The 19,659-nt window shown below is 41.8% G+C and overlaps 1 protein-coding gene across 5 annotated transcripts in view; it reads right to left on the bottom strand.

The window, feature by feature from the left end:
• KLHL1 (kelch like family member 1) overlaps positions 1–19,659 on the bottom strand; it is a 142,386-nt gene that overhangs the window by 99,694 nt on the left and 23,033 nt on the right. For all 5 annotated transcript variants that reach the window (XM_033147989.1, XM_033147990.1, XM_033147991.1 and 2 more), the window contains exons 2-3: positions 15,762–15,944; positions 9,538–9,674 (exon numbers count right to left, since the gene is read on the bottom strand). In XM_033147989.1, coding sequence (XP_033003880.1) covers positions 9,538–9,674; positions 15,762–15,944 — 320 coding nt within the window. The remainder of the gene's footprint in view (positions 1–9,537; positions 9,675–15,761; positions 15,945–19,659) is intronic.

Genomic DNA, 19,659 nt, shown 5'->3' with positions numbered 1-19,659 from the left:
TGACCATGTCATCAACAGGATACAGGAAATAAAAGCCAAACTGATAGCAGATTCTGATTCTTACTCTGTTTGATTATATGCCAAGAAGCAGGCTCAATCAGTGAAAGTTGCCTTGAGATTGTTCCAAATGAAAGTCCTGCCTCTCCTGTTGGTGGGCATTTCCCTGGGCGCTGGTAGGGATTTTCTTAGATTGGAATCTAGCCAATCACGATTTCTTAGAGCCATCCTCAGGATCCCCCCTTCTGTAGCGGGCGCGGTCATGAGATTAGAGGTGGGTTGGCGAGCTTTGCGATATGTCGCCTTGAAGGTAAAACTCTGGCTATGGCTCAAGTTATGTTTTAACCCGGTGGGCATCACCCCCTTGATACTGAGGGATGACTTCCAATCATCGTGGGAAAAGGAGATTATAAATGAAGTACAGGCTTGCGGATTGTCACATCTTTACCTGGAATCTATGACATTCAGTCAAGCTAGAGCTGGGATCTCTCAAAGATTGAGAGACATTGCAAGACAAGAGGAGACTGCTCTTGTGAAACCTGGGATGTTTTGGGGGGACCAGATATTTCAGATTTCTCCAACCCCTTATCTGGCGGAAATCCATTACGTGGAGTACCGTAGGCTTTTCACAGCTGCCAGGTTAAATGTGCTGGAATCGGCAGTTTTGTTGGGAAGGTACAGGGGAGTCCCATATGCCCAGAGATTTTGTCCCTGTGCCTTGGGAGTGGTTGAGTCAACTGAGCATATTCTTCTGATCTGCCCATTTTATGTAGACCTTAGACAAAAAATTTATAGTTCCACTGCTATCCCAACCTAGTCCTGTAGACAGAGAAAAACGGGTTTTGTTTTTGCTGAATAACTTTACTGGACCAACGGCATCCTTGGTGGCCAAATTCCTTTTTATTTTGGCCCTTAAGCGCTGTAAGGTTACAATTGACAGCATTGACATGGGTCTAAATGTATAACCTACTTTTATTGCTGGCTTAAGTGTCATGTTCCTTTAGATGCTTAGTCGTTTTAATTTTTGTATGGATAAATCCTTGTTTTCTGACTGACGGTCGAATAAAATTTTGATGATGCTGCTGCTTATTCTGTTTGACAGTCACTTTATCTTGCCCAGGAGAAGCCAAAGTGGCTTACAAGACTGACAACCACACCGCCACTAAGAGATACATTAATACAAAATGGCAAAATAAATACGTTGAAAACATCCCACCCATTTCTGAAAAAAAACACAGACAGTTAAAGGCCATAGAGGAAAGTTTTTGCCTGGCACCTAAGAATATGTAATGATAGCGTTAGGAGAGTCTCCCTGAGGACAGCATTCCACAAACAAGGAGCCACCACAGAAAAGGCCCATTCTCGTGCAACTACCCTTCGGACTTCACATGGGGGAGGCACACAAGGAAGGGCCTCAGATGAGGATTGCAGGCTGTTAAACAGGCCATATAAAAGGCACACATTCTGTTGCTTTGAATGGGAATAACAGCTAAACACCTGGATGTAAGGTGTTTTCCATTTAAGCAGATGGACCTTCCAAGGTGTCAGAATTGCCAAATTTATGACAGATTGGGTAAAATACCCCTATTTTAGAGTCACCTATGCAATGATCTCCCCATTGCTTTCAACGGGACACCCAGATCCCCTTGTCCTGCCTGAAATGTCTGTGTTTTGCATACAATTGGCATGAGTTCCCCCCTCCAAAGGATCAGACCTACCAAATTGTAGATGGAACAAAATATTTCTCATTTTTAAATAATTCCTAATGTATATTAATGACCTGTCTCTACCTTCCTCTCTTCGCTCTTCCTTTCTCTGGCTGTTCCAGAGTGCTACATTTTTTTCATCTCAACTGCAACAAATGGGGAAATGAATCATATATATATATATATATATATATATATATATATATAGTTTCATTCCTAATTTCAATTTCCATTCATTTTAATTATGAAAATTAATGAAGTAAATTGGCTCATTTTGTTTAGTTTTTCATTAATTTAGAAAACACGAAGTGAATGGGCTCATGCTGTTCATTTTTTGTTGTTGTTCATTTTACAAACAAATGCATATGCTCTATAGTGGGGTAGTAGAGCTGGGGGGGGGGTCACATATGGCAACCCATGCATTCCTTTGGTTTCAGATAGTAAATTGGTAGAGTCTAAAAAGTCCAGGACACAAATTTTCATTGCCCTCTAGCAGCTATGGTGGCTCATTTACCAGAAGTATGTACTCAATTCTGACCAAACTAAGCCTCCTGGTGTGTATTTTCTTACTGGGGGCTTAGTTTGGTCAGAATCAAGTATACACTTCCGGAGTTAACACTAAATACATTACTTATGGTAAATGGTTGTGCATTGGTTGCCAGATGTGAAATATATTGGCATTATTTTCAGATCTCATACCCCACTCCTAGAATAAAGAGCTCATGCATACTTCCTTTTGCGACAGGCACAGGTCCATGTTTTAAAGCACCATGTCCAAGGCAGATTTTTCTTGTTCCAGTGACATTCCTGGGAAAACCCGTATTTTACCACAAAATCTGAGCAAACGTCAATCCATGGAACACCTGATTGCATTTTGCTCCAATGCAGTGGTAAAATGTGGGTGTTCCTGGGGAAAGTTCCAGGACAAAAGAAAAAAAAAACAACCCTTCTTGAACATGCAGCTTTAAAGCCTCGACCTGTGCCTAGAATTACAGCATAAAAGGAAGTCTGGGTGAGCCCAAAGTCTAAGTCAGCCAAGTGGCATGTTCCATTTGTGTGGACATGACATAGTCAGAAACAATTTTAGCCAGATAAGAGCCAATATGTTTAATTTATATATATACACACACACGTTTGTTTTTAAAGCTGGGTATAATAAAGTGACAGACGCGGGTGGCACTGTGGGTTAAACCACAAAGCCTAGGGCTTGCCGATCAGAAAGTCGGCGGTTCGAATCCCCGCGACGGGGTGAGCTCCCATTGCTCGGTCCCAGCTCCTGCCAACCTAGCAGTTCGAAAGCACGTCAAAGTGCAAGTAGATGAATAGGTACTGAGGGAAGGTAAATGGCGTTTCTGTGCGCTACTCTGGTTTGCCAGAAGCAGCTTAGTCATGCTGGCCACATAACTTGGAAGCTGTACGCCGGCTCCCTCGGCCAATAAAGCGAGATGAGCGCCACAACTCCAGAGTCGGACACAACTGGACCTAATGGTCAGGGGTCCCTTTACCTTTTATAATAAAGTGAGGGGGAAATACACGTCAGGCAAGGTGACAATGTGTACTAGGCAAGTTAAGAAAGTAAACCTATTGAGTACTCACAAATGTTAATAATTTTCTCATTTTTTTGCGATTACCGAGAAATCATTTAATTTTAATCTGATCACTACAGCATAAATTAGGCTAATCACAAGTGTGATGCTCAGCTTCCCACAGCTATAGTTCAGCTGTCCACCCCCGTATTTAAAAGTCCTTGACTAGGACAACTTGACTGGAACAACAAACTTGGTTTGTTGAGGAAATTTACAGTTCTACCCTAAATTAGTCTCCATCCAATGACTCATATAAGGCTTACAGAACCAAATGCCAGATAGAGCAGGGATAAGCAGGGGCTATTGTAGTTGACACATCAAATGACTTGCCACACAAGTAACTAGACTCACAAGAGGTCATTGCAATGATTTGTGGGGGTGCTGTGACTTTTCTAACCAATGAAGAGGAACTGGAATCTTCCATTAATCTCCTTCTCTGACATTACACTGCTTGTGTGAATGGGTCTTCACCTTGCAGCAGCAAGCCAGGGTGAGAGGGCATCACCTCACAGTGAACACAACAATTTCAACATGGGTTGGAAGCTGCAGTTAAACCAGTGCTTTGTGTTACCCCGCCCCCCTTATTTATGAAATGGATGATAGGAGTGAGAAGTCTATTACCAATATAGTGGCGGCAGTGAACAGTTCCAGAGATTTGTAAGTGCCTATTGTTTGCCCACGTCCATTGGGTAGAACAGTAAATGACAATGAGGCATGAGAAAGGGTGACTTGTGTACAGTAATGAACTTCTTTCACAGCACCTGCAGATACAGAGAGAGAATGAATGAATGGATGGATAAATGCATGAACGCACAGCAGGGTAAAATGAATGCAAATACATCATTAAAAGGGGCTAAAACAATGTTTATAATGTGGGAAAAAATGAGACAGATGTGAAATGGGAATACCTGTGGCTTGTGCTATCATTGAGTACCTCACTTAAACTTCTTGGCAGCAGTTGGGAGCTCTGATAGGTAATTACAGATTCCTCTCAGACAAAATCTTGAAAAGGTTGCCTGCAAGTATCCTTCACATATAATTGGTAATATGGCCTTCAGTTTTGTCAGACTACAGTATATGTGTATTAAAGGAATCAAAGAGATTGCGGGGGGGGGGGGGGGGAGAATTATTGTACCGGAAATACTTAGGAAAAAGATATACTAAAATACTACTGTTATTACCTCCTCCTCCTCTTTGTGTGTCTTTCACCATTCACTAAAGACCTGACCAGGCAATATATCTGCATAAATCTAAGTCTGTGTGGGGAGGAAAGGGGACTGCACTTGCTAGTTCCAACCTGAGTATTCATTGTGCAGAGTCCCTGTGGGGCTCTGCTAGCACATTCTGTACCCTTAAAAACATGCAAATCCTATTGCCTTGGTTCTATACATAAGTTTGGATTGATGCACTATTGGGGAGTGGGGAGGGGAAGCATAATGTGAAAGCCTTTGCTCAGGCTCATGAAGGTTCACCCACATAGTGCTAAGCCATGGGTTAGTGGTTTGTTCAGGACACATGTTTCTACACATCTGCATGCTAACGTTCTATGTTCAGGGACTAAGTCCTTCTGGAATATTAATGCTTGCGGAAATGTAGTTCAAATGGTGCACTGGGAAATCTTTCCAATGTAACTCTGGCCCTATTCCAGCCATGGGTAGCCTGATGTCAGGCTTGTGGGGCCTGGTCCTACTAGCAAGGCAACCAAAATACAAAGAAGCAAGCATGCATAATATTCAGATTGTTTAGCCTTTGCCAAGGGAGAAACAGAAACAAGTCATAGATTTTAAAAAAATTAAAGTTTTTAACTAAAAGAATACTGAAACATAAATTAACTGGGATTTTCTAGGAGAAAGAGAGACGGCGAGGGAGAGATGGGGGAAGGAGAGATTGTGGGGTGAGCTGGTGGCACAGATGCACAGTACGGCTTTGGCCTGAACAAGATGAAGGTGGAAGAGTGGGATTGTTGCAGGAATGAGAAAAAAAGGCTGGGACATTGGGTTAGAGAGGAGAGAAGAATGATTACATTGAGGACCTCTTTGAAGACAACAAAAAGGATGATTATCTCAGGTCGTGAGACAGATGCCAGGCATCATCTCAGTTGCCTGGGGAGCACTCAGGGGAATAACAGACTCGAGGGGCGAAGGAGCTGCACAACTCAGCAACATGGAAAGGCAGGATTAGTGTGCCCAAGCACCTATTGATTTAGGATTTAAAGAACTCATAAACCAGGTATGGGAAACCTTTGGCACTTCAGATATTGACGAACTACAACCTCCACCATCCATGGCCACTGGCCATGGATGTGGGGTTGGTTGAAATTGAACTTCAGCAACATCTGGAGGGACAAAGTTTCCCCATGCCTGCAATAAAGGGAGTGGGTGGCCCTGGGAGATTGTTTCCAGGGGTACAAAACAAATATGTTTGTCCTCGATTTAATTAACAAGGGAGGAGGGGCAGGGTTGTAAGTAACTGAAGTTTTCTTAAAGCGGCTATAGTACAATATATAGTGAGAATGCCTTTCCTCTTACAAGGATTCTGGACAGTCAACAGGTGTGCAGTGCAGAGTCTTTATATTATGGAGAGAAGCAGACTGTTATTTATAACCTCAGGAGCTACCACACTATCTTAATGGCACACGGGTGAGGAACCTCAGGCCCAGGGACTTTCTCCAGCTTTGGAAAAGCTGCCATATATTGTGGTGGCCAACATTCAATTTTGTCGGTAATAATCTGTGCAAGCCTGCTTTAAATTAATGTCCTATTGACTTGTATGCAACCAAAGACACATTTTTTTTTATCAATACAAAGCAAATGATGGGAGCCTTAAAGTACTACAGAGTCTTGGCCTTTACGAATCAATAAATGTTTACAACAAAATCATAAAAAGGAAGTTCAGCAAACTCCATTTATCTCTGCATTACAGTTCCATTGCTAACCAGTTCACAACCATGCTTGGGTGGCAGGATATTGTTGACACAATCCCATTATGAATACTAATATTATTTGTGTCACCTTGATAAGCGCTAAGCATAAACTATTTCTGAAATGTTTTACTGTTTTCACAGAAGACACTTCCATAAATACCGCATTTTTCGCTCCATAGGGCGCACCTTGTTTTTAGGGGAGGAAACAAGGGAAAAAAATTTTTTCCTGCTTTTCCTCTTCTAAAAGCCCTGTTTTTTTGAGGATCAGCTAAAAGTTTTGCAGCTTTTTTTGCTAAGGGGGAAAAGCAAATAGGAAAAGCCCCATTTTTATGGGGTTCAACTCACATTTCTGCAGCTTCTAAAGGAAAGGGAGCCTTTTCTACAGTTTCCAGACAGATAATCCAATCAGCCAGTCACATGTCGCTGGGGGAACAAACAACCTCCCTCTGCAGCACATTCAACAATGGAGGGCGGGGCTGAAAGGGAGCAGGGACTCTTATCTCTCTCCCGATCTCTTGCTGATCAGCTGCTGAGCGGGGTCCTTTCAACACCCCCTTTTCTCTTTGTAAAATAAAAAGCATGATCCTCTTTTGGCCCCTGGGCAATTCAGCTCCAGGGACTGCCATTCGCTCCATAAGACGCACAGATATTTCCCCGTACTTTTTAGGAGGAAAAAAGTGTGTCTTATGGAGCGAAAAATACGGTATTCATTAACCGAAGTCACTCATTACATTTGGCAATACTCGGTATTAAAATAATAACCAAATTAAAGATATCACAATAATTTTCTGTTGATACCTATATTGATTCCAGAAATGAAGAAATAAATTTCATTTCATTTCATTTCATTTCAGAACTGTAATTTCTCCTCTATTTCTAACACATATTGTTTGTTCATTTTGTCAGACTTCAGTCCATCCTTTTCAGGGAATTTATATATTTAATTGAGGCATCAGTTGTTTCCCTGCTTCTTGCATCCTCTATTTTTGCCACCCTCATCTAATAAATTCTTCCTATAACCCAGCAAGTGGGCCAAGGTACGCAAAGGTATAATTCGACCTGCAATCTCCATATTACATTTCTTCACACCAGTTTGATCTCACAGCATGACCATCAGAAGTATGCATCCTTGGCATTCAGAATGTGACAATATACCAAATAAGAATGATAGAACTTTGGCTCCCGAATAGCTCCTGAATTCTGCCACAGCTCAAATCCAAGTATTGTTCCCTCAGCACATTGTACAAAGGACAATATATAATAATATATACAAGGTGTCCAAACTGTTTTAACCCTAAGGACAGGGGCATTCAGAATCTGCCCTCTTCCTGTATCTGCCATCTAAAATATTTGAAGGTACCAGATTTAACTAAAACTCTGTAAAAAACCATTCTCTCAATTTCTGCAAACCCTTAAAATAGGTAGGTGGAACAAAAGGAGTGCAATGGAAAATCTTATACAATGGTGCTATTTTAGAAACCATTGCAAATGCAGTTGTTTTATTCATCTGTATGAGTGCGTCAAATAGTGTGCTTCAAACACTTCCTGGCAAGCTCCATTCCCAAAATCTTTTTATATCATACAGATAAGTCTAGTTTCACCACTAGCATGAAACGACCCTCTTCCAAGAGTTATTGTTTTATCTCCTCCAAGTGTTCTATTAAGAGATCGCCAGGGCTGGCTAATGATACTTTTAACCCATGTTACATGTGGGCAAGTTCTGAGATGTCAGAACTTAAAGGTATATAGCTGGACAGTATTTTTCTCTGCTGTATATGGAGTCCAATCCAGAGACTTCTGTGCTCAAGAACTGGCTGATGGTCTGCCCAGAGCAAAGAGTTTATTGGCACTATCAGTTCTTACAGCACTGGCCATATCTTGAAGGGAAAACAGATGCTTGGATTCAGATAATCTGTCACTGAACATGTGTCCCCCCAACACCTGCACCTCTCCTTTGATGAGAAAATCCAGATGGGTGGTACACAAATGAAAACCTCTTTGAATAGTCAGATAGATGTTGCCATATTGGGTGAAGATTTTTTTCTCCTCTGCATATTAAAACGTACATATATTTTAAACTAGCCACTCTTGGTTAGCTAAGTAATTGGCATTCTGGGGGAAAATAAGCATAAATTGCTGCAATATGTTTCTTATACATTTGCATAATACATACCATGTGAATTAAAGTGGCAATCCTAATGAAACAGTAATTTCATTTATGTTGTAATGAAAACTCTGTATTGAGTTATCATAGTAAAACTACATAGAGTAATCCCATTATAATAAGGGAATGTTTTAACAAATATCTTAATATTCAATTAAAACACTTAATGGAAGTGGGAAATTTAGTTAACATAAATATTACAATGTGTGTGTGTGCGCGCACGCGCACAAACACACACACACATTGTTTCTTCCTCAGACTAAACATGTTTTGCTTTAGAGATATTCATTACATACTGAAGTTCTCATTTATTTTGCTGAGGGTGCTGCTTGGTCAGAGATACATTAAAATTTCATTGTCAATAAATGCATGCAATTTGGCAGTTTAATTTTCTACTCATCTTCCTAATACCCTTCTCCTCTAAGGATAGTATGCTTTATTTAAGCTAAAACCTTATCAGTTCTGTGCAGAGCTTGACATTCTGCTTGTAACCATGTACGTTTGTGAAAGTCTCATGTATTTTTTATACTTCAGTGAACAGGGTGTATTTCCTGTATCGTCTCAGGATACTAATAAGGGTCTAACTGCACATTACACACCAACATATGTAGCAGTTCACTGGCATTAAAAACCAATGACTCTAACCCAGTTCTGGAAGATGCAATTTAGAGTAGTCATGGGCCAGGCTAATCCCTTTCCCGCTCCAAACTATTACCATCAACCACACACACACACACACATCACAACACAATTGATCAAGCATTCTGAAACCATACACTGCATACTTCTTTGGAGAAGATCCATGCTCACATGCGCTAGACAAACCTGCATTAAGACCAACAACTCTTAGACCTCAAAAGGGTGACTGACTCAGGCTGTTAAGGGTCAAGGGCATAATTCTCTCCCACAACCACACACAACCATTTCTGATAACCAAAGGACCTCCCACATCTTAATTACAACTATTAATTCCTCTCCAGTGCACAGGCAACTCCAACAAAGAGCATGGGGCACATAAATATTACAAAGACATGGCATTCAACTTTCCCTCATCTTTTTTGCAATTCTTTGCACTTACTATTTCAGGTGCTTCAGATGTGTCTTTGTGGTTAAAGAAGTTTCCACTGAAGAAAATATAATTTAGTGCATATTATTTAGTACCTGTGTATGCAAACTGAACAAGATCCCAGAGTGCACTTGGGTCAATGCCTTCCATTTTGATCTCCTCTTGCTTGGCTTCACAAACATCACTTGTAAACATGGCAGCAAAGTAATCAGAAACAGAACTGAGAACAAGTCTGGGGGAGGAAAGGAAGATCACAAGTATCAATTAATCCATTACATTTCACATTAACTGTAAAACAGTCCTGTTCTCAATGTGCTCAGCTAGAAGCAACCTTGCTGCAAATAAGCAGTCAACAAGGTAATGATGGACCCATATTGAGGATGATGGAAGTCCCAATATATGGAATAATTTTATTTTATATGTAAAAATTTCCTTGTATGTGAGGTGATTTTTTGTTCTTCTGTGGTGGAGGGATTTAATACATAAAATCAATAAAGATTTTTAAAAAATTAAAAATAGAAGCAACCTACTGTATAGCCCTCCAGATGTTGTTGAACTCTAACTCTCATAAGCCCCAGCTACTCTCCACCCCTGCTTTAAGAACATGAATTGTTTAAAAACAACGTCATGAAAATCAAGCACACATATTTTAAATACTAGTTTGACTCAAATGGCAATCCTATGCACGGTTATCTAGGATTAGGACCACTGTACAGTGGTACCTCTGGTTACGTACTTAATTCATTCTGGTGGTCCGTTCTTAACCTGAAACTGTTCTTAACCTGAAGCACCACTTTAGATAATGGGACCTCCCGCTGCCGCTGAGCCACCAGAGCACGATTTCTGTTCTTATCCTGAAGAAAAGTTCTTAACCTGAAGCATTATTTCTGGGTTAGCGGAGTATGTAACCTGAAGCATATGTAACCTGAAGGATATGTAACCTGAGGTACCACTGTATGCATGGATAGGATCTCACTTTAAGAAAGGTTAGTATTTCATGAAAATCAATCAATTTAAAAGTAACATTTAAAAACTACACATCACCACACACCAAAATTAGTAACAAATTGTTTATTTTGATTTAAGGTCAATCGATGTCAAGCAGCTATCAGAGAATAAGCATTAGCAGGTCAAGAATGTTGGTACCACACAAACAATAATAGTGTTCCATTTGTCCTGTGATGGAAGGAAGAGGGAGAGAGTTCCCTGCCTGGACTCAACCTTAGCTCCTGAATAGTATCATTCTTTCTATGATTCAATGCTGGAAGAAGATGAGTCATGCTGTTGAATGTGAGAATGGGACCTGCAGAGGGATCTGGAAGGTTTGAAACTTCTAGAATAATAATGCTCTCTGTATCTTAGAGGTGAAGAAGGTGCCTGCAAAGGTATGTAGGTCTGTCTCTCTAGAATGACTACAAGAAAAAGAGTAGTGTCACCCATTGTATCTAGGAGACAACTGCACCATTCTTTGATATTCTATGCACTAAGAATATCCTTCGGGGTGGGTCCTCGCTAAGTGGTGGTCAAATATCTTCAACCCAGTCTACAAAATCGAGTTGGCTATATTTGCCCTCATTCACCAGAATGGGTGGCAGAGGAGAATGTCAAGTATCTTCACGACCCCCAAAACTGGGATAAGAAATACAGCCCTCCCCTGATGTGGGCATTACCTTGCATTTCTGGAGCAAAAGAAGGGTCTTGGCCATATACATAGCCATGGCAGTGACTCCAGGCCCATTCAACAAAGACTGGAGCAGGATGAGACCAAAGTGATGCTACTTTCTCACGCCAAACTTCAGCCCAGGTATGTTGGGAGGCACCCAAGTGACGGCAGCCTGGGCATCCAGACAGGGGCCTCATGCTGGCTTTCAGTGAGCAGGAAAGGACCCATTTTTTTCCTGAAGCAAGTTGCCAAAACAAAGGTCTGGGTTTCTCTTAAACATATTTCATATGTACATAAAAATATTTTACTCAGAATTTTTTATCAGCAGCAATTTTTTAAAAAAAACCCACATTGGTGAATTACTACCACAGCTAGTGTTTAACCATGTGAAACAAGAAGTGAAAGTTGCCTCATAATTAATCTTAATTCTGAGAAATGACATCCTGTTAAATCATCCAATATTCAAAAGGAAAATAAGGATGCTTTTGGACTCCCTGAATTCACAATGAACTGTTGCTTTCTGCACCTCAGAGGGCTGCAGGTGGTGCTAAAACTTGGCACTGAGGCATGTTGACCTATTCAGCAGAAAGGTCAGTTGTCTCCTGGATGTCATTTTCTTCTTTTCAATTCCTGCTATGCTGCAGGAATAAACTAATGAACCTTGTTTCCTCCATGGAGTGTTGCATGCTATATGCAGCCCAAAGATAATCCATCATTTCACAAAATACTTTCGTCCAACTTTTCAAAGCCAGCATTTCATTAAACCTACTACTTCCATGCACACTATCCGGTGCGTTGCAGAGATCTGAGCAATTGGAAAATTTACCACAATTCCTTGTTTCCCAAGGAAAAGTTAACATCTCAAGTGACCCAAGTTTCCCTCCCCCACCCCCCGACCCTACCTGGTTTCTAGTTCAACAATGGATTTTATTGCGTGAGGAGTTGCAAGTGTAGTTATGAAGCTTCCGCCCACTGCTTCCAACTATGTGCATTTGCATTTATCACTTTTATCAGAAAGTATGAATCATCTAATGTTATGCATGAGAAATTAGGCATTTTACCATAATCTACCAATAGGGATGAAGCAGTTCCACTGATGTGGACAAGCAGCCCATACACCCATCCAGCTTTAGGAGGCTTAATTTCTATACAGGTGAAACTCGAAAAATTAGAATATCGTGGAAAGGTTCATTTCTTTCAGTAATTCAACTTAAAAGGTGAAACTAATATATGAGATAGACTCATGACATGCAAAGTGAGTGTGATGGCCTGGGAGTCAGACTCAGATGCTGAACCTGAGGGATCCCAGCCTGCACAGGAGTCCCTGCCTCCAGAACCAGCTGAGCCAGGAGGATCCCCACCTGTGCTGGATCCCCAGGTGCAGGCATCAGCGGAGTCTGCTCTGGCTCCTGATGGGAGGGAGGACCCATTGCCTGCAGGTGCTCCACTCCCAGCCTCATCAGAGGAAGCTGAGGCAACCCCTGGGTCCAGTAACCCACCAGCCTCTCCTGAGCTGCAGAGGCTCAGGGCAGAGAAGCGAAGAGAGCTAAGTGCTTACAGGAGGAGTGCTCGCCTCCAGGCCCGGAGGAGAGGCGAGTCTCCAGAGGATCGGGGCCGCCCCTAAGCATAGGGCCAGATAAAAGCCAGCCAGCCCCAACCCAAGTTGCGTGAGCAACTTAGCTGCGAACGTATGCTTGACCCGCAACCTCGTGCCTGCACCTGCCTTGGATCTTGACCTGCTCCCGCCAGACTGACCTCCTTTGGACCCCTAGACCCAGGACTGGACTTGGACCTCGCTTCACGGACAAACCCCCGGGGCCAGCACAGCGAGATATGTCAAGCCTTTATTTGTTGTAATTGTGATGATTATGGCGTACAGCTGATGAGAACCCCAAATTAACAATCTCAGCTTTGGGGTTTTCATCAGCTGTACACCATAAGCATCACAATTATAACAAACAAAGGCTTGACACATCTCGCTTTGCATGTCTTGAGCCTATCTCATATATGCAACTCCAGTAGCTAATGAAAACAATTGCTTACATAAATGGACTTTTCACGATAATCTAATTTTTCGAGTTTCACCTGTAAGTGTTATTGGTGGCTAAATGCTCCTACTTTTCCTGCAGCTGGTGAAAAAAGAAAAAGATAAAAGCAGATTAACTATTGCCCTCGCACTGGGGTGGGGATAAGGGTGCTGCAAGTGGGCCTGCGATACTTCAAATGCAACGCCTTGCTTTTTTCTCATCCGCACAGGCCCACGGTAGTTGCAGAAGTGCTTGAAGAAGCATTGTTGCAATAAATGCCACACGATAAACGTCTGCCTTGTGTTCTGTTCCTCATATTTACAAGTTATTTCACAGCCTGAAAATTCGATTTGAAGAGGGTGTGTAAGGGGTGCGTAATATATACCTCACTATATGTGCCAGTAATTCTTGATGGAACAGAGTGAGCTGTTGACTGCATATTAGAAGTCAGAAATAATATACAAGCATGCGTGCACCTTTAACTACGAGGCAAAAATGTGATTCAGTTTTTATTTCATGGGCAAGCTTATATTTATTAAAGCAATTTTTTTCTGATTCAAAAAGATTTGATTGCTGTTGAACTGAAATAGTCAGAAAATCAGATTGAATGTGCAGACACACAGTGATGCAAATATGTCTACTAACCCTTTAGATAAAAATGGTAGACAGAAATCTCATTTCCCCTGCCCCTGTAAAATCTGCAACTCCTCCCTCTGTCCAGCAAGTAATAAACGGTACTTTATCACAGTTTCCAAACTTGGCAAGTATGTTAGATGTACCCACTCTGAACTTTCTAAAGTAAATCAGAGCAGCAACATAAAGAAAAGCTTTCTTCTTATTATAATATCCTTGTCTTATGTTCTTTCAGATGAACAAAATCAAGCATTTGAAAAAAAAAATGGCTTTCAGTGACTTCATGGGACTTTGGCTGTAATGCAGGCCAGGACTCACCTAACACACCCTGCCAGCAAAAAACAAAACAAAACAAAACCTGGCAGTAGTTGTTCCACTTGCACAATGGGACTCCCCCTTCTCTCTACTCATCACACTTCCCTTCTGTCCCCAAAAATTGGCTCAGGGTGTGTGTCCAAAGAACCCCTATAACAGTATATGTGGGGACAAGAGAAGAAGAAGAAGAAGAGTTTGGATTTGATATCCCGCTTTTCACTACCCGAAGGAGTCTCAAAGCGGCTCACATTCTCCTTTCCCTTCCTCCCCCACAACAAACACTCTGTGAGGTGAGTGGGGCTGAGAGACTTCAGAGAAGTGTGACTGGCCCAAGGTCACCCAGCAGCTGCATGTGGAGGAGCGGAGACACGAACCCGGTTCCCCAGATTACGAGTCTACCGCTCTTAACCACTACACCACACTGGCAAGCTGCAATGATTTTGCAGACAGAACATTTGTAATATAGCACATGTTGAATTCTACCAATAGTCTTTGAATGTGGGCTGCTGCTGAACATCAGAGGTACGTGTCTTGTAAAATCTTTGCGAGGAATTGGTTCTGCAACTTTGCCCTTTTCATATATGTCACCACTACTAACCAAAGTTTGGCCGGGTACCAATGTCACATTTCTTTCTTATGAATACACCCCAGGGTAGAAATTAATCCTCAGCACAACTGACATTTGGCTATAGGATGAATTTGTACCCTACGGGCCATTATATGCAGTGGGGGTAGGAAGCCGGCCCAGCTTATTTTTAATACTGATTTTCAAATTGAAATGAATTTAGTGACAATGTGTCCTTGATGACTCACCACAATAGTTATCTTAAAAGCTGCAATTCACTGCCTTCTGGTTAACAATGTTTGCAGGGATTTGAGTATCTGCTCTCTGTTCAGAAGCACTGAACTGGTCCACTTTTTGTGGGGGGGGGGGGAAGCAAGAGGCTAGCACACCATGAGAAAGGACTGCCAGGCAGTCAGGTTGTGCAGCAAGATTCTCTGGATTCACTCTGACTTGCTTTCAACATACATGCACAAAAAGATTTCAGGCTCTGTGTATCCCCCCTTCCCCCAATTTATACATGGTTTCCCATTATTTTCCTTCCTCGGTAAAAAAACACCAACAGTTCCCACGCACAACTTGTATTCTTTTGTTGTAGTTACGAAATGCAGAGGGAAAGGTAGACAGTACATGTTTGCGGTAAGTAACTACTATACCTCCTTGGCCCCTCCGCCCCCTTCCCTGGAAGTGAAGGTGATAGTTTATATTTTATCCCTCCAAGGCTATCTCTGTAATCTTCCCTTCCAATGATGCTACCAGATAGTTAAAAGAAGAGACATCTTTTCCTCTGATTTGGAAACTGGAGAGGTAAATTATGGCAATAAGTGTTGATAGTAGATGATCCAGTTCAGTGGCATCACCCGCATTACCATAAAAATGGTATTAGGAATTAGTTAGTTGCCTAGGCAGCAAGATTGCTGCGCAGTTCACATGTGCACTTTCAGACTTGATGCTGGAACTCCTGACATGTAAGCGGTAGTGGCAGCGCACTGTGTTTGTAGGGATATACACCTATGATCAAGAGTGAAACGTTTCTCGAGATATGGAACAAAGTCTGTAAGGGGATGTCTGCAAAGATGTGGCTAAATCACAGTTAATTCACCATGTTTTATCACCTACCTATGTGCAGGTATCTTACGGTTCCCAGCAATCAGGATAACATCACAGAGTTGCTGTTGCTTCAGGTAGCTTTCCATCTTCCTGAAGGTTTGTTCGGCATGGTGTACAGCTTGATAGAACTCCTCGGAACTACTTGGGTCCATGTCACACGGAGGTGTCAAGGAATGGCTGACTGCTGACAACCTGTAAGCCCAAAGAAAAGGAAAAGGTTGTGGGGGGGGGGGTTAGTCATGATGGAATGCTTCTAGGAACAATGAGTAAATCAGATTCTCAATGCTGATAGGAATAGAACTGAAATGTGCCTTTTGCACAACTCACATCAGCCCCTGCCAGCATAATAAATGGTCATTCTCTCATATATAAGAGAAACCATGCATGCATGAAAACTAGCTTCTGTGTGCATATTTGTATTTGTATTTGCATAAAGAGGTGCTCCTTGCACAGAGCCCCAGCCCAATCCGGGGATGTGCACCTTGAGAAGACTACAATCTCACTGGTCCCACATTGAGAGGCAAAAACTCAAAGACACCCGAAAGTGTACTCTTCTGTTGTCTCCCAAAACAGATGGATGCCAACAGACTCATGCATGTTTTTTATAGGGAGCTTTTAATTCTACTGTCAGTCTTCAAAGTATAAAGCCCATATCTTATATTTATAAATCGTCTTTACATTTCTACAATATTGAACTTTAAGTTTTCTCACTGCGTAAAGGTAAAGGTAAAGGGACCCCTGACCGTTAGGTCCAGTTGTGGACGACTCTGGGGTTGCGGTGCTCATCTCGCTTTGCTGGCCGACCCTTAATAATGTTCTTAATGTAATACGAATCCATTGTGGATGGTGTGAGAGTGAAGAGTAGGGGTGGCTGGCCCAAACAGCAAAAGGGTCAGTGACCCCCCCACCCCCAAAAGCTGTTGGGAAAGTGTTCATGCAACAGAAGTCTGACAGCTGGTGACACTTCTCCTGTTCCTTCCTGCCGGTATGAGTCAGCTTCTGGGATGGGATGGGCCTCAGGCGCATGACACTCACCACTGACATTGGTCATGACCATTGGAGCTTGCAGTCAGTCCCGGTTAACAAACAGCATAATTAAAACGCGCCGGTATTCAAAATAAAGCAGATACTAATTATAGTGCATATTTTTTTTTTCCTCTTTAGATGAATGGATCACTGTAGACACTGTAGTATTAACTTTGAGGAACTGGGAACCTCACTGGTGATTTTATAAAAGTGTATTTATTTTCCCTTCTGAACAGTTGTATTCATTGCTAAATAAAATTTGACTTGGAGCTGAATAAAACATATGGCTGAGCTCGCTTGAAAATGAGGAAGTAACAGGTTTTCCTGACAACCAGATGAATTCTGTTTGGAGAGTTATCCAAGGGAGATGTATTGTACGAAACTGGATTTGTGTCTGAACCGTCTGTCATGTTATATTCTCAGGAATCAGCATGCCTGAACATTATGTCAGTTTTATAATAAGTTAGCAGATGAATAGCTCCATCCTAAAAATATTTCTGTTAGTGTTGAGTCCTGTTATTCTGTCTACATTAATAATAATAATAATAATAATAATAATAATAATAATAATTAGTAGTAGTAGTAGTAGTAGTAGTAGTAGTAGTATTTGTGGGACTGAAATTATTTTAAAACAATACAGTGAACTTCTGCTATATCTGAAAAAAAATTGAGTTGACAGATTTTAAACAAACAAGCATGAATTATGTCACCACTTCTCAAACTTCCTTGGGATGCAGTTCTACATGACTACTCCAGAGTAAGCTCCACTGAGATCAGTGAGGCTTGTAAGTGCATAAAGCAGGGGTTGCCAACCTTATTGGGCCATAGGTATATTTGGAAATTGGAGTAATTGTTGTGGGGTTTATACACACACCACAACCTATTCTGTTGGCTACAACTGAATGCTCCTTTCAAGCCACACACACACACACACACACACACACACACGGAAGAAAACTAGCAGTGGAAATGGAGATGTTTATTGTACTTGGCATTTTAAAAAGGTTGCCTGAACTGCTTGTTACAACTCAACCTTGTGAGTGGCAAAGTAACTGAAGCAGTTTTTTGGAGGCCTTCTGAAGCCAACAGCCCTATTAGTAAACCACTGTGCAATACTTTGGTTTCTAGACTGTCTTATCTGCTGTAAAGAATGCTTCTGGAAGTGACAGCAACAAACTGTAATAACCGGCATGCTGAGACCCCTGTGAGCGCCTATCACAGCATGAATTAGGACTCCATGTGAAGCACCTGCCCTTTTGAGGTCAGCGACAAATCTCCCACTGACATACAGGTGATACTCAAAAAATTAGAATATCGTGAAAAAGTACATTTATTTCAGGAATTCAACTTAAAAGGTGAAACTAACATATAAGATAGACTCATGACATGCAAAGCGAGAGATGTCAAGCCTTTATTTGTTATAATTGTGATGATTATAGCGTACAGCTGATGAAAACACCAAATTCACAATCTCAGAAAATTTGAATATTGTGAAAAGGTGCAGTACTCAATCCATAACACCTGCAAAGGGTTCCTGAGCCTTTAAATGGTCTCTCAGTCTGGTTCAGTAGTAATCATAATTATGGGAAAGGCTGCTGACCTGACAGTTGTGCAGAAAACCATCATTGAGATCCTCCATAAGGAGGGAAAGCCTCAAAAGGTAATTGCAGAAGAAGCTGGGATGTTCCTAAAGTGCTGTATCAAAGCACATTACTGGAAAGTTATGCGGAAGGGGAAAGTGTGGAAGAAAAAGGTGCACAAGCAGCAGGGATGACCGCAGTCTGGAGAGGATTGTCAGGAAAAGACCATTCAAATGTGTTGGGGACTTTGACAAGGAGTGGACTGAGGCTGGAGTTGGTGCATACAGAGCCACCACACACAGACGGATCCTAGAGATGGGCTTCAAATGTCGTATTCCTCTTGTCAAGCCACTCCTGATCAAGAAACAATGTCAGAAGCGTCTTACCTGGGCTAAAGAAAAAAAGAACTGGTCTGTTGCTCAGTGTGGTCCCAAGTCCTCTTTTCTGATGAGAGCAACTTTTGCATCTCATTTGGAAACCAAGGACCCAGAGTCTGGAGGAAGAATGGGGAGGCACACAATGCCAGATGTTGAAGTCCAGTGTGAAGTTTCCACAGTCTGTGTTGATTTGGGGAGCCATGTCATCTGCTGGTGTTGGTCCACTGTGCTTCATTAAGTCCAGGGTCAATGCAGCTGTCTGCCAGGAGATTTTGGAGCACTTCATGCTTCCTTCCACAGATGAGCTTTATGGGGATGTTGACTTCATTTTCCAGCAGGACTTGGCACCTGCCCACACTGCCAAAAGTACCAAAACCTGGTTCAATGTCCATGAGATTACTGTGCTTGATTGGCCAGCAAACTCGCCTGACCTGAACCCCATAGAGAATCTATGGGTCATTGCCAAGAGAAAGATGAGAGACATGAGACCGAGCAATGCAGAAGAGCTGAAGGCCGCTATTGGAGCATCCTGGTCTTCCATAACACCTCAGCAGTGCCACAGGCCGATAGCATCCATGCCACGTCACATTGAGGCAGTAATTGATGCAAAAGGGGCCCAAACCAAGTACTGAGTACACATGCATGCTTCTATTTTTCAGAGGTCCAATATTGTTCTATTTGCAATCCTTGTTTTGTTGATTTCGTTTAATATTCTAATTTTCTGAGATTGTGAGGTTGTGAATTTGGGGTTTTCATCAGCTGTACGCCATAATCATCACAATTATAACAAATAAAGGCTTGACATCTCTCGCTTTGCATGTCATGAGTCTATCTCATGTTAGTTTCACCTTTTAAGTAGAATTCCTGAAATAAATGAACTTTTCCACGATATTTTATTTTTTTGAGTATCACCTGTATATTATC

Source organism: Lacerta agilis, chromosome 4 (genome assembly GCF_009819535.1).
Source record: "Lacerta agilis isolate rLacAgi1 chromosome 4, rLacAgi1.pri, whole genome shotgun sequence".
Classification (NCBI taxonomy): domain Eukaryota; kingdom Metazoa; phylum Chordata; class Lepidosauria; order Squamata; family Lacertidae; genus Lacerta; species Lacerta agilis.
The sequence above is the reverse complement of the archived record's forward strand: the minus strand, read 5'-3'. Positions and strand labels throughout refer to the sequence as shown.